At 52.7% G+C, this 13,324-nt stretch overlaps 2 protein-coding genes across 3 annotated transcripts in view; both read left to right on the top strand.

Annotated features, from left to right (window-relative positions):
• The first annotated feature begins 328 nt into the window (after window positions 1-328).
• On the top strand, window positions 329-7,248 carry LHX1 (LIM homeobox 1). Its single transcript, XM_029929086.1, has 5 exons — window positions 329-1,044; window positions 2,992-3,218; window positions 3,312-3,589; window positions 4,837-5,002; window positions 5,320-7,248. Exons 1-5 carry the CDS (start codon window positions 875-877, stop codon window positions 5,697-5,699), a joined length of 1,221 nt encoding a protein of 406 aa, XP_029784946.1. The 5' UTR covers window positions 329-874; the 3' UTR covers window positions 5,700-7,248.
• Window positions 7,249-11,621: 4,373 nt separating this feature from the next.
• AATF (apoptosis antagonizing transcription factor) overlaps window positions 11,622-13,324 on the top strand; it is a 98,148-nt gene continuing 96,445 nt past the window's right edge. For both annotated transcript variants that reach the window (XR_003904547.1, XM_029928070.1), the window contains exons 1-2: window positions 11,622-11,869; window positions 13,001-13,189. Coding sequence is in view for 1 of the 2 variants with exons in the window: in XM_029928070.1 (XP_029783930.1) it covers window positions 11,779-11,869; window positions 13,001-13,189 (280 nt within the window). In the remaining variant the exon portion in view is untranslated. The remainder of the gene's footprint in view (window positions 11,870-13,000; window positions 13,190-13,324) is intronic.

Raw genomic sequence — 13,324 nt, 5'->3', positions numbered from 1 at the left:
AACACGGAGGCCGCCAGGCAGGCCACGGGCCGAGGTGACGGGGCTGGGGCGGTGGGGAGCGCACCTGGCTGCGTCCGCCTGGAGTTGTCCCTCTGCATTCTCGACCGACACAAACACTTCTCCAAACGCGGGGGGAACCTAAGCCACAACAACAATCAACAACGAGATCTTCCTCCAACCTTCCCCTCCCTCCCTCCCTCCCACCTCCCTTGGCCTGCCCCCGCCCCCTCCCCCAGGCCCACCGCGGGCGCCAGGCGCGTCCGGACCCGCTGCGCGATGCCGGCAGTTTAGGATCCAAAGCATCTCTACTCGTTTTGTTCTTTTCTTTTATAAAAAGAGGAGGGGAAATCCCGGTGGCAGGCAGCCCGGCACACACACACACGCGCCCTCACACCCCGACAAAAGCAGATGCACTTTGACTTCTGACAGCTCTACCTCAAGCCCAAGAGAACTCCACGGCGCTTTCCCTGCGATCCGAGCTCGCTGCGTCGTCCTCTTCCGTCTCCGTCTCCGTTTTATTTATTTCTGTTCCCGTCGCCGTTCTCGGTGACCTTCATTCCTCCGCGGGCTCTGGGCAGAAGAGTCGCCTTCTCGCCGGCCCGAGACTCTTCCTCCCCCAGGAGCTTCAGCGGCGCCACGGTGCCCCGGGGCCTGGGACTCTCAGACTGCACACTCCACCGGGGTGCCGTCCGCCCGGCATCAGCCTCATTTTCACCCCCTTTTGATTTCCTGGTGCGGGTTTTGGCTCGCACACCCAGGGTGTTTCCTCTTTTTGGAGGGGCTGGGGAGCTCTTGCTATCTTCTGGGGGGGAGTCATCCCCTAGGCTCTACCTGCTCTTCTCTCTCCCGGCCTCACCTAACCAAACCAAAGACCATGGTGCACTGTGCCGGCTGCAAAAGGCCCATCCTGGACCGCTTCCTCTTGAATGTGCTGGACAGGGCCTGGCATGTCAAGTGCGTCCAGTGTTGTGAATGTAAATGCAACCTGACCGAGAAGTGCTTCTCCCGGGAAGGCAAGCTCTACTGCAAGAACGACTTTTTCCGGTGAGTACTTCCCTGGGGCGCCTCTGCTGCTCCCTCCCACGGGCCCTTCCAGGCCAGCTTCGGATCAGAGGTCGGCTTGGCCAAAGCAACCACTTTAGGAGCCGCCTTTGGAGAGGGCAGCCAAATCCCACGGGCTCCCGCCTCTTCGCCAGCTGGCGCACAGGGTGCCCAGGAGGTGGCCCTGCTCACATCCTGGAAATTGTGGGTCCGGGCTTAGCTGCACGTGCCTGGGAAGAAAGGGTCTGAGTCCACTTCTGCCTAGAAGCCCCTGCAAGCTTAGAAGGGGGCAGCACAGCCTTTGGCGTTGTAAACCCAGCTCTGATCTTTCCCCGCTCAGAGCTCTCTGGCAACTGTGTTCTCTGAGCCTCCCAGGTTGTCCACCTTCCAGACTGGACTTTGAACCCCAGGCTAGATCCAAGTCACTGCCTTTTCACATCCAAAACGTCTTGGCGGGAACTGCAGAGGCTTTTGCGTAAAGTGTCTGAGTTCCTTACCTTGGTGGTGGCAGGGGGAAACCGTGCCCTAATGCCTATCCTGCCCGTCCCAGGGTGTTCTTGAAACCCGGAACGGCCTCCCAGCGCCGGCCTGGGCAAATTGCATGATGCTTGTGAAATGCCCCAAGGGTCCAGCCTCCGGGAAGACCTTTCCCTGGGCTTCCCAGCTGCCTGGGTCGGCGGGAGGTTCGGCCTCCGCCCAACTCGAACCTCGGCTTTGTGGCGCAGGCTCCACACGGAGCTCTATCAGGCACGGCCCGCCATCCCTTTGCCCCACCACCTCCTTGTCAAAACCGGGAAAAACCCAGGCCCGGCTCACACCAGACTTCTCGAGATGCCCCTCCTTCGTTTACCATTTTAATTTACCCTCTTAAACTCACTATCTTTGCCATGAAATCCACACAAACACCCAAGTCAACTGAGAAGAACAGGAGCAAATGCAAATTTTAATTCCTCTGTACTGATTTGAAATCTCTCAATTTACTGGGTCGACTTGGTCTCTGCTTTTCTTTGAGTTTGTGGTGACAGATCAAACTGGGAGACGGGGTGGGGGTGCGAAGCCTTTTGGGTCGCTTTGCTCAGAGGCCCAGAAAGCGCTGTCCTCATCACTGTCCCCAGGAAGCATGGCCCTGATTACGGAGAACCATGGAGAAAAGCAATGTGCAGGCTTGTTTTGCCTATAGCAAGCGCGGGCTGCGTCGGAAGCTAGTGCTAGCTGAGACTCTGAACCTCGATTGGCGGCGCCTGGTGTCCCCAATATTGGCTGGAGCCAAACCAGAGAATGGTGAACAGTGCCGGCTGCCAGTGAGCCCCAGAGGCCTTGGTCCCGCAAAGTGCAGCCCAGCCTCTAGAGCCCTGTGGTGGCTCTAGCTTGTGCCAACCTACCGGGCTTTGGGCTTGAACATGCCTGCAGCCCAGCTGCAGCCTTCCGAGTGCTCCTGGGCTGTGTCTTCACCCGCGGTGGGACTGGACTTTGCCAACCCCCAGCCTATGCGTGGGTCCTTTTGCAGTGAAAGAGAGGCAATGCTAGGAGAGAAAAGCGGCGCTCAGGACGAGTTTACACGGAGCACTAATTAGAATTTGACTGTTCTCTGAATCTAATAAGAAAATAAGTGCCTCCCTCCCCCTTCCCATCGCCACCTTGCCTCCTTCTTCCACAGCGCTCTTTTCCTCTGGGACAGCACAGGGCATGAGGCCCGGTTGCGGGGGAGCAGCATGGGCCTCTCGCTCTCTCACTGTAACCATGTGTATCTCTCCCCTTGACTTTGCACTGGTGCCCCGCGCCCTCGCCTTCCTTCTTGCCTGCTTGATCGGCATTCTGCCTCTTTTTTTGGCTCTCTTTTCCCTCATCCTCTTCTTCCTCCACTTTCTATTTCTCTCTTCCTCTATCGTCTTTTTTCCCAGCCTCCCTTTCCTCCTGCCGCTCGCCAACCTGTCCTCTCCCACCCCGCAGATGTTTCGGTACCAAATGTGCGGGCTGTGCACAGGGCATCTCCCCTAGCGACCTGGTTCGGAGAGCACGGAGCAAAGTGTTTCACCTAAACTGCTTCACCTGCATGATGTGTAACAAGCAGCTGTCCACCGGTGAGGAGCTCTATATCATCGATGAGAACAAATTTGTCTGCAAAGAGGATTACCTGAGCAACAGCAGTGTCGCCAAAGAGAACAGCCTCCACTCGGGTGAGGCCCTAATTCCCAGGTGGCTAGGGGCAGGGGTCCTGGGGGAAGGAGGCACACTAAGCCGCTGCTCACCTGTTCCTTCCCTTTCCCCAGCCACCACGGGCAGTGACCCCAGTTTGTCTCCAGACTCCCAAGACCCATCACAGGATGATGCCAAGGACTCGGAGAGCGCCAACGTATCGGACAAGGAAGGGGGCAGCAATGAGAATGACGACCAGAACCTGGGCGCCAAGCGGCGGGGGCCCCGCACCACCATCAAGGCAAAGCAGCTGGAAACTCTGAAGGCGGCCTTCGCTGCTACTCCCAAGCCCACTCGCCATATCCGGGAGCAGCTGGCTCAGGAGACTGGCCTCAACATGCGTGTCATCCAGGTCGGGGCCTGGGCATGCTCAGTTCCCCTTGAGACCCTCAGGCAGGGTCCTCTACACCGGCACCCAGGCCAAGCTGGGGAAACCCAGCCTTGAGCTGGGAAGCTGGTTCAGCGAGGCGCCGAGGCGGGGAGGGGGGTGGAGGGCGGTTGAATGGAGAGATCCAGACACGACCTAGGGAGCTCAGCAAGAATCTGGAGGAGGGGACATTGTTGGACACCACTGGGAGTTGGGACCCTTTCTTCTGCACCAACCACCTTGTTTGGAAGGAACGCAGAGGTTTCTGAGCATGCCAGAGTGAGTCAGTTCCAGTGGCTTCTCCACAACACTGATCTTCCTCTGTGTCCTCTTCCCTATTTTTGTGGGTTAGCCAAGCCCCATAGCAGAGGCCTCTCCTCCCCAGAGAGTTGGGGGCATCCTGGTTTGAAGGGGAAAAGGCCTGAGCTGGAGTCAGCTCAGCCTCTGGTAGGATGGGGTAGGGGGACAGCTGTGCCAGTGTGTTGTGAGGACTTGAGGCTTCATGTGATTTGGGCCTGAGATTCAGGTGCAAAGTTAGGTGTGTGGTTCACCCGTGGAGGCTCTGCGAAGGTGGGGGTGGATGTGCCTGGGAGGCTGAGTCTGAGCATGGGCACACACAGGCAGGCCGCCCTGGTGGTGGTGGGGAGGCCCTGTGGCCTCTGGGAGGCTGTGCCAACATGTGCACAGTGAAGGGTAGTTTGCGTGTCTATCTTCAGTGTGAGTATATTCGGCACTGGGAGATTTTCGTGGATTTGAAAAGGAGATTGTGGGTTTTGGTGTCACTATCATTGGCAGACTGGGTGTCAGCAAGAGGCTGTTTAGTTCTCCGGCGCGGTCATGGGGGAGGGGACTGCCAGGGACCCAGAACGGGAAGCTGTGTGTGTCTGACACTATCTGGGGAGGTTGAGTGTCTATCTGTGTACAGCCCCCAGAAGCTGTAACTGACAGTGTGATATTGGAAACAACTCCGACTGCCTCACGTCGGGCAGGGCGGCTTGCCCAGGTCCCCAGTTGGGAATCCTATATACCATTGGCTCAGGGGCCGACCTTGGCGTTCCTACTCAGACATAACCCCCACATACCACACACACACACACACACACACACACACACACACACACACGGAGCCCTGAGTCCAGCTAGCGGTTAGAGGGTTTAGGGCCGATCGGCCCCTGCACCCGTAGGGGTGGGGGTTATCTCCGGGGCCTCACCCCGCCGCCTTTGGGCTTCAGGTCTGGTTCCAGAACAGACGCTCTAAGGAGCGGAGGATGAAGCAGCTGAGCGCGCTGGGAGCCCGGCGCCACGCCTTCTTCCGCAGCCCGCGCCGGATGCGGCCGCTCGTGGACCGCCTGGAGCCAGGCGAGCTCATCCCCAACGGACCCTTCTCCTTCTACGGAGGTGAGTGTGCGACCCGGAGGCTGGGGGCGGCCAGCCGCGCTTTGCTTCGTCGGAAGCGGGTGGCCGCGCGGGAGGCCCTTCGAGTGGGGGAGGCGGGGAAGGGCAGAACGTTGATCAAGGGGAAGTAGTCCGGAGCGAAGGCCGAATTCCCGACCGCGAACGAGGCAGGCGAGCTGGCCGAGAGCAGCTCCGCTGTTCGCACCCAGCCTCCTCCCCGAGCCCGGCCCCGCAGGGCAGCCCGCGACGGCGAGTTCTCCGAGTTGTCCTTCGCGTCCTTTTTCCGCCGCCCTGACGCCCTCCTCCCCGCCGCTCCGCAGATTACCAGAGCGAGTACTACGGGCCCGGGGGCAACTATGACTTCTTCCCGCAAGGCCCCCCGTCCTCGCAGGCTCAGACGCCGGTGGACCTGCCCTTCGTGCCCTCGTCCGGGCCCTCCGGGACGCCCCTGGGCGGCCTGGAGCACCCGCTGCCTGGCCACCACCCGTCCAGCGAGGCGCAGCGGTTCACTGACATCCTGGCGCACCCCCCCGGGGACTCGCCCAGCCCGGAGCCCAGCCTGCCCGGGCCTCTACATTCAATGTCGGCGGAGGTCTTCGGGCCCAGCCCGCCCTTCTCATCACTGTCGGTCAACGGCGGGGCGAGCTACGGGAACCACCTGTCTCACCCGCCCGAAATGAACGAGGCGGCCGTGTGGTAGCGGGGTCTCGCACGGTCCGCGGAGTTCGCGGTTGTACAGAAACGAACCTTTATTTAAGAAAAGTAGAAAAAAGAAGAAAAAAAAAGTAAAAGCAAGTCACCCCTCCCCCACCCCTCCCACACACTTCCTTCAACCTCGGGGACCATTTTCTGTCTGGCGAATCCAGACAGGAAAGGGGGACATGAAACAGGATCAAAATCCTCCTGGAAGTAGAACTGGGATTCGTGCTCTGACTGGCAAGGTGCAAAACTGGGGATCCGGAAGGGTTATGCAGACCTCTCCCCATCTTCCACCTGGACCCGGATCCGGGGACAGACTCCTCGAGCGTGCGCGCCCGGCCGGAGGGCTGCACCGAACCCCCCACGGCGGCGGCGGGGGCGCACGGCCAGTGGTGACGCCGGGAGCCGCGGGGAGGGAGGCCGGGAGCGCAGCCGGGAGAGGGAGGTGGAGCAGCCCGGGGCGCTCCGGGCCGCCCGGAGGGTTCTGGCTCTGGGAAATCTCTTTCTAGTGTTGTCTGAGTTCAGCAACAGCGACCACAAACTTATAGCTTCAGAAACGCCGACCTGCTGTGCATCAGGTGGGACTATATATATATATTTTTTTTTTGTCTATCTGGGTTTTTGTTTTTTGTTTTTGCCAAAATTGCAACATCCTAAATGTAAAGCCCTCAGTATCAACTCTTCTACCTTCACAAAGCTCTCCACACACACACACACACACACACACACACACACACACACACAAACACACACACACACCCTCTGGTTAGGATGGTCTCTAGCCAGACCTCTCAGTAAAATGACTTGAACATCAACTGTACAAGAAAGTATTCTACCTTTACACATACAAAACAAAAAAAAGTAAAAAAAAAAAAAGACCAATAAACTAAAAACAGTCAACTGTTTACGTATAATGTTAAATTCAGGAGTTCAGTGTTTTATTATTAATATATCCTGTTTTGAAACCTCTTGTTCAAAAACAAAATGTTTTGAGCAATCAACCAAAATTGTTCATTTTCTCTTCCTGTAGATGTTCTGACAGATTTGCAGGGCTTGCAGCTCCCTGTGCTAGTAGGTAAAAAGGTGTTGTTTACACAAGGCAAAGAGAAAACAAGATATTCAGACACTTGCCAAATAGAATAATTATAGCACAAATACTGTAAAGGTGCCTGGCACCACAACCTGAGAAAGTGTTAAAAAAAAAAAAAAAAGAAAAAAAGTGTTACAAGGTTTAAAAAAAAACCATCTTTGCTAATTTTTAGTCCTGTTGAACATTCATGGAATTGTTAATATGACTTATATAGACCCACACAGGTTTTATTTTTGTGTCTTTAAAATGAAAGTCCGAAATATTTAAATTTTATGGTCAAATATGCAGTCAACAGCTGCTACTTTTTTCTTTATATATTAAATTTCTCATATGTCTTTTATTGTTCTGAAAAACCTAAGCTTGTGTGACCTCCAGTGCATATTAGACCATTCACTGTATGAAAGAAAACATGTTGAATAAATTTGTGAGTTTTTAATAAAAATAGAAAATCTGATGTTTAGATAATTGGTGTGTTATTTGATGTTTTACCAAGTAGAGGGGAGGCCTGATGGGGAGCTGAATGACACTTCAGAAGCCAGAGGGAAGAGAAGCAGTACTGGGCTTTTACCTTGGCTATGGCTGAATCCCCTTGCTAAGGCCTGCCAAGCTTTTCTCCGTGGCTTCCTGCTGTTATTAACTACAGATTTGCATCCTGTGGGTTTAACTGATACAATTGAAGAGCTTTTTGCTGATAAATGAATATAGAATTTGAAATAGAAATCAAATTCATGGCTAAAAATGAGTGGTCCGGGTGTGATTAGGCATGAGAGCCCATGCACTGTCTCTATCCCCCATTCTGCACATGTAAACCTGGACTTGACATAGTTACTTGTAAATACATAGTTAGAGGTAGTTCTTTTCAGTTTCAATTCACTTCCCATAGATAATCCTGTTCTCTAATTTAAAAGGTGACGTAAAATGAATGTAGGGTACAGCTAGAAATGAAATACTTTAATCCCTTTCAGAGAACTGATAACAAAGTAGTTGTTTTATAGTATTTGTTACATTTGAAGTTTCTCAGAAGGAAAACTATTTTACCTGGCACAGGATGCATATTACCTTTCTCTGAAAGATGAGCAAAAATAACCAATATAGGAATCAGATTTCACCTGGGAGTTGCCAATAGGTTCTGAAAAGTACTTCAATCCCTCCCCAGCCTTCATTAAACATGGAAGGAATTTAAATATTTATCTACTATGAAATACGTGTGTGTTTTTAACATAAGATGCTATTTGAGCTCCGGATTTTCATTTCTACATCACCCAGATTTCAGTTTGGATTATTTATTTCGTTTTAAAAATCAAAGGTTTTACATTAACTGGTACGTTATTTCCATTGTCATTTTCATATTTTGTTAAGACACAACCAAGTGTATCTTTTCCTGCAGAGAAGGCTTTAAAATAAGCAATATTTTACCGCATCCATATGACGGCTTATCTAATGGGGAGGACTGTCAGGGAGGAACCTGAGAGTATTCTTTCAGAAATCCAAATTTATGAAATACGGAGAGACTTTTGAAACTCCTAGCCTCTGCATGCAGCACATTTCTTTATCTGCTTGGTATGCAATCATTGGATCGGCTGTTTTTGCCCTTTTAGCGTTTATATACATTAAATCACAGCCAACTTATTCATTATGGCCACCCCCTTTAAAGACATTCATTTAACTGAATGTACGCTCACGGGAAGCTGCATTTTCCTATCAAGGCTGCTGAATTATTTAACAGCTTTATTGTGGAATCGAGTACTTGTTAAGAAGTGTTTTGAGTTAGGCGCTCAGTGTGGACTCATTTCCTCTCTCTTACTCCGTGGCAGCAGGGCAGTCTTTCCCTCTTGGCTCTCGATACTGAACCCTAATAAGCACCCGAACAGGTGGCAAAGCTTAGCAGTCAAATTTGGAGCCACCTGAGAGGAGGAGGTTTAGAAATATCAGGAACTATTCTTCCCATCTAAGGTGCAGAGAAGCGCTACACCATCCCCAGCCAGCCTAGCTTTGAGCTGCAGGGACAGGCTCAAGGGCTAAAGAGGAGCAACAAGGTGGTCCCCTCCCTCCTAGGTGGGCAGTCTCTTCTCTCTCTACAGTTGGGCTTAGCAGTTTGCTTTCTCCCAGCAGCCATCTTAAAGCTGCCACCTCTGTGCCTCTGGCCGTCTGCCCTCAGGGTTCCAGCCTCAGGAAGCGACCATCTGCTTTGGGCTAGGGAACTGAAGCTCACCTACCCAACTTCTCCAGGCCAGAGGAGACTGGGGACTGCTCTAAGGCTATACAAAGTGAGGGGAAACTATGCATGGAGAGCCAGGACAGGCATTGGGCAGGGACCTGGGGCCTGGGGATTGATGGCATCTGAGAAGAGAGAGGCAAGAACCTGGTTTCCCTTAACTTTTGAAACTCCTGGTCACAGGAATAGTTGATGGGGACAACAGTGGTGGACCAATCCAGTGTCACCCCTACCCATCTTCTGCTATTTCTACCTCTGTCACTTTGCAGCCCTTAGGCAGCAGGCTGTGAATGGGGAGACCCTCTGACTGCCTCTGGAGAGGACTGTTCTTTTGGGAGAGTGCTCCATTTATTCCCTTCCCTCTGATCAGCTCTCACACCCAGAGCAGTTAGAGGCTTAAAGCTTCTTCTAGGAGGCATAGTCTTTGAAGTATCCTCCCCTGTAGACAATCCTCCATCTCCAGATCTATTCCCATCAGGAAAATCCTTCCTCCTTTCTCTATATACTAGAATGCAAGCAGGGAGGGCCCCCTAGAGAGAGCATTTAGGAAGGTGCTCTCTAGCCCAGGCTTCAATGTCTCTCAGCAGCATCTTAAGTCCTAGAATTCTATCCTCTTTCTTCCCCTCCCTCCCCTCAGTATGGGGTAAGAAAGCAGAAGCATTTGGGGGGCTCTGGGATGTGTGTGACTGGAGTAGGGTAGTCTTGATTCCTTCCTCCAAAGGCTTCCCAAGTCAGAGGGGACCAGGACAGTGAAGGGAGAGTAGATAAGCAAGACTAGGGCATTTTCTGCCCAGAGTCATCCACCAGTGTGTCGTGTTTGTATGACAACTTAGAGGTGGTCTCTGACCTGTCTTGCCCCCTTCCCCCTTTTCTCCCTTTTCTTTATGCTGAAGGCAAGGATTCTAAGCATTATTGTTCAAAATAGGAACAGAAGAGGATTGGGGGGAGAGATACATTTTTGTCTTTTGAAGCCCAGGATAGTGGCTCCCTGTTGCAGCCTGAGGGGCATGCTTTTGCTCTGGAGACCCCAGACAGCAGGCACCAGACTGCAATTACATGAATATGTTAACGAGAGAGAAAGAGAGAGAGAGAGAGAGAGAGAGAGAGAGAGAGAGAGAGAGAGAGAGAGAGAGAGAGAGAGAAAGAAAGAGAGGGAGAGCGAGCGCAAGCGCGAGCTCTTTTCTAGCCTGAATTGTCTTGCTGCTGGTAAAAAGCAGTGTTCTTTTCCTGAGTCCCCTACCTAGGTGCTCCTGTCCTAGCCTGGCATTTTTTTCCCTTTCAAGAATGAGGGAATCTGCCCTAAGACAGGCTCTCCTTCCCCTCTGCAGCCACCTAGGAAGGGGACATGAAACAAGCCAATGGTCCCTCATTACTCTTGACCTTGAGGGCTTATTAAGACTGTGAAAGTCAGAGACCTTCACTTCCCTTAAATACCACAGGAAACATTGGTGAGCTGAGGGTTCCCAGGCTGTTCAGCTGTGGGATCCAACTGGCCTGGCACCCTTAACATTTCTTTTCTGGACTCTCTTGATGCAGTTTCTGTTATGAGGGTTGGGGGGGGGAGTCATTCTAGGTTTCTACAGGTGATTTCAAACAGATACTGGAAGGCTAGACCACTTTGTACTCACCCTTTTGCCTTATTGCCCTTATCTGTTTACAAATTTGACTGCACCGCCGTTCCCCCCCCCAACCCCTCGGGCTAATCACGGTAGGGAGAGAATTTAACTTGTTCATCTTTGTATCTCATCTAGCAGTGCCTGCCACACAGCGGGTAGTTAGGGAATGCTTCATGAACGAAAGAGAATATAAAGGGAGTGTATCTTTGCATGTGGCCGGGTGTAATTAAATTGATTCTATTAAGTCTCTATATTTTGAGTCTACTTGTGCCCCTCATATGGTAGACATGAGTTTTTCTGCATTTGTGCACTAGTTTCAAGTGTCTGAGTACATCCTCACCTTTGAACAGATATCAATAATGAAGGCATGCAATAGAGTAATCGCCACCATCAGCCCCCCCCCCTTTTCCCTAAAACAAAGCTATTTGGAGAAACTACGGAACGATCTTTATTCAGGAACAGCCATAGCTATTTCTAATTATTCGTGTTAATAAAAATGCCAACAATCCGCCCTACACTTAACACATGCACATCTCTGACGCAGGATTCTTAAATCCTGACCACTACAGGGTCAGAGGCATGCGCCCAGCCCCAGACTCCTCCAAATTGTTAAACTGTTAAATGTCAAACCTATTTTGGTCCCAGCGCCTGAAAGCGCACCTAAGGTTGGAGGTGCTTACCCTTTACTCTTTTTCAAAGCAGCCATCATATATAGGCCATGGCTACACACCACACTTTATTTCTAAGCGAATCTCGGACAAATCTTAAAGCATATTTTATACAACTGGAGAAGTGGAGCGCGCAAAGCAACGTCGGCTCGGCGCCAACGGCGGCCGCGTGCTCTGGCGCGCTCCCGGACCGCCCCACACACCCCCCTCGACGCACGCGCACGCGCGCCGGGACGGCGACAATCCTTTCAGCCTTCCGCGCGCTTCCGCCTTCTCCCTAGCAACGCCCGTAGTGACGCGCAGGCCCCGCCCCCTCGCGCGCGCCTCCCGGAAGTGGCCGGCCCCAGCGGTAGCAGGGTGTTTTGCGGTCCCTGACTGTTCTAGGGAGTAGTCTCGGGGCGACCCGGCCCGGAGGGGATAGAGCGTCCCGGCGGGGGCCGGGGCTGAGGCTGCACATTGACGGGCGTGGCGCGGAGCGAGACCTGGTGACGATGGCGGGGCCGCAGTCCCTGGCGCTGCAGCTGGAACAATTGTTGAACCCGCGCCCGCGCGAGGCGGATCCTGAGGCCGACCCAGAGGAGGGTGAGGCATGACCGGGGAAAAGCCACGTGCGGAGCGGTGGGTCCAGCCCCCGGCAGACCCGCGCAGCGCGAGGGAGGCCGGCAGCCAGGCCTCGCCGCCCGGCCTACTCGGCCTGTCCTGGCGCAGAGGAAAACTGCCTCCCGGGAGGGTTGCCCGGGCTCGGAGGAGGGCTTCAGCTTCCTTCTGACCTGCCCTCCAGACTTGGTGCTCGGGTGGGCGTTGCATCCCGGGGACTTCAGAGAACAGGGGTCTGTCTGGTATTGAGTTAGAAATGAGAAGGAAGTCTCAGCTGTTTTTTAAGTCGGCCTGCTCCTAAGAACTTAATTGGAGATTGAAGGAAGAAGTGGGATTCCTCCTGCTGTTTAAGCCCCCTTAGGCCTCAGGACATTTGCTCAGGGTCTGATGAATGGGACTGCTGCTCTTTTTTAAAAATCTTTTCAATGTTTATTTATTTATTTTGAGAGAGAGAGCGAGCAGGGGAAGGACAGAGAGGGAGGGAGACACAGAATATGAAGCAGGCTCCAGGCTCCGAGTAGTCAGCACAGAGCCCGACGCGGGGTTTGAACCCAAGAACTGTGAGATCATGACCTGAACCGAAGTCGGACGCTTAACCGACTGAGCCATCCAGGCACCCCTGGGACTGCTGTTCTGTAAGCTGATGTTTAAGGTCTAGTTGGGAGTATTCCTGCTTTAGACTTGAATCAGAGAAGTGTGAGGAAGGAAGAATATAGAAGGATAAATGTTAGTGCTGGACCGTGCCTTAGGAATATCCGTTGAAGGTGCTGGGGCTGTTGAGCCAGGATAAACAAACTCCATTAGGAATGGGCTGGAGTGAGGATAGATGGCTGACTTACAACATGTGAGTGACTGTCACAAATCGAAGAGGAATTAGGCTAGGTTTTATAATCCAAGGCATAGAAATATGTCCTACTAGTAGATGCAGAGGTCAGCTTTCTGTTCAGGAACAGCACCAAGACAGTGGTCTATCTGGAGAGGTAATGTTTCCTGTCCCTGGAAGTTGGTGGGGATTTTGTAGAGTTGAAAGGGTTGGACAGGGTTACTGTTAAAGTTTCTTCTAACCTGGAGATTCTGATTACTCTCCTCCTACCCCTCACTCCCCCCCCCCCCCAGCCACTGCTGCCAGAGTGATTGACAGGTTTGATGAAGGGGAAGATGAGGAAGGTGATTTCCTGGCGGTGGGTAGCATTAGAAAACTGGCATCAGCCTCCCTCGTGGACACAGACAAAAGGTATTCTGGCAAGGCTACCTCTAGAAAAGCTTGGAAGGAAGACCCCTGGCAGACTCTGCCAGATTCATCTGGTGAGTAGACATATTTGCATGGTGCTTTTTTCTTTCTTCCCTAATTTTTTAGGGTTAAAGTTGTGGGGTTTTGTTTTCGTTTTGGGTGATCTCTGCAAGACTAGTCTGTGTGTGTGCTCCCACTCACTAATTTAG

The sequence above is a fragment of the Suricata suricatta genome, chromosome 17 (assembly GCF_006229205.1).
Source record: "Suricata suricatta isolate VVHF042 chromosome 17, meerkat_22Aug2017_6uvM2_HiC, whole genome shotgun sequence".
Lineage (NCBI taxonomy): Eukaryota > Metazoa > Chordata > Mammalia > Carnivora > Herpestidae > Suricata > Suricata suricatta.
The sequence above is the reverse complement of the archived record's forward strand: the minus strand, read 5'-3'. Positions and strand labels throughout refer to the sequence as shown.

Bases quoted from the DNA above. Each gene is read 5' to 3' on its own strand.
- LHX1 (XM_029929086.1), top strand. From the start codon at position 875: ATGGTGCACTGTGCCGGCTGCAAAAGGCCCATCCTGGACCGCTTCCTC. The intron at 1,045-2,991 runs GTGAGTACTTCC...CCCACCCCGCAG, and splicing joins TGCAAGAACGACTTTTTCCG to ATGTTTCGGTACCAAATGTG. The intron at 3,219-3,311 runs GTGAGGCCCTAA...CCCTTTCCCCAG, and splicing joins AGAGAACAGCCTCCACTCGG to CCACCACGGGCAGTGACCCC.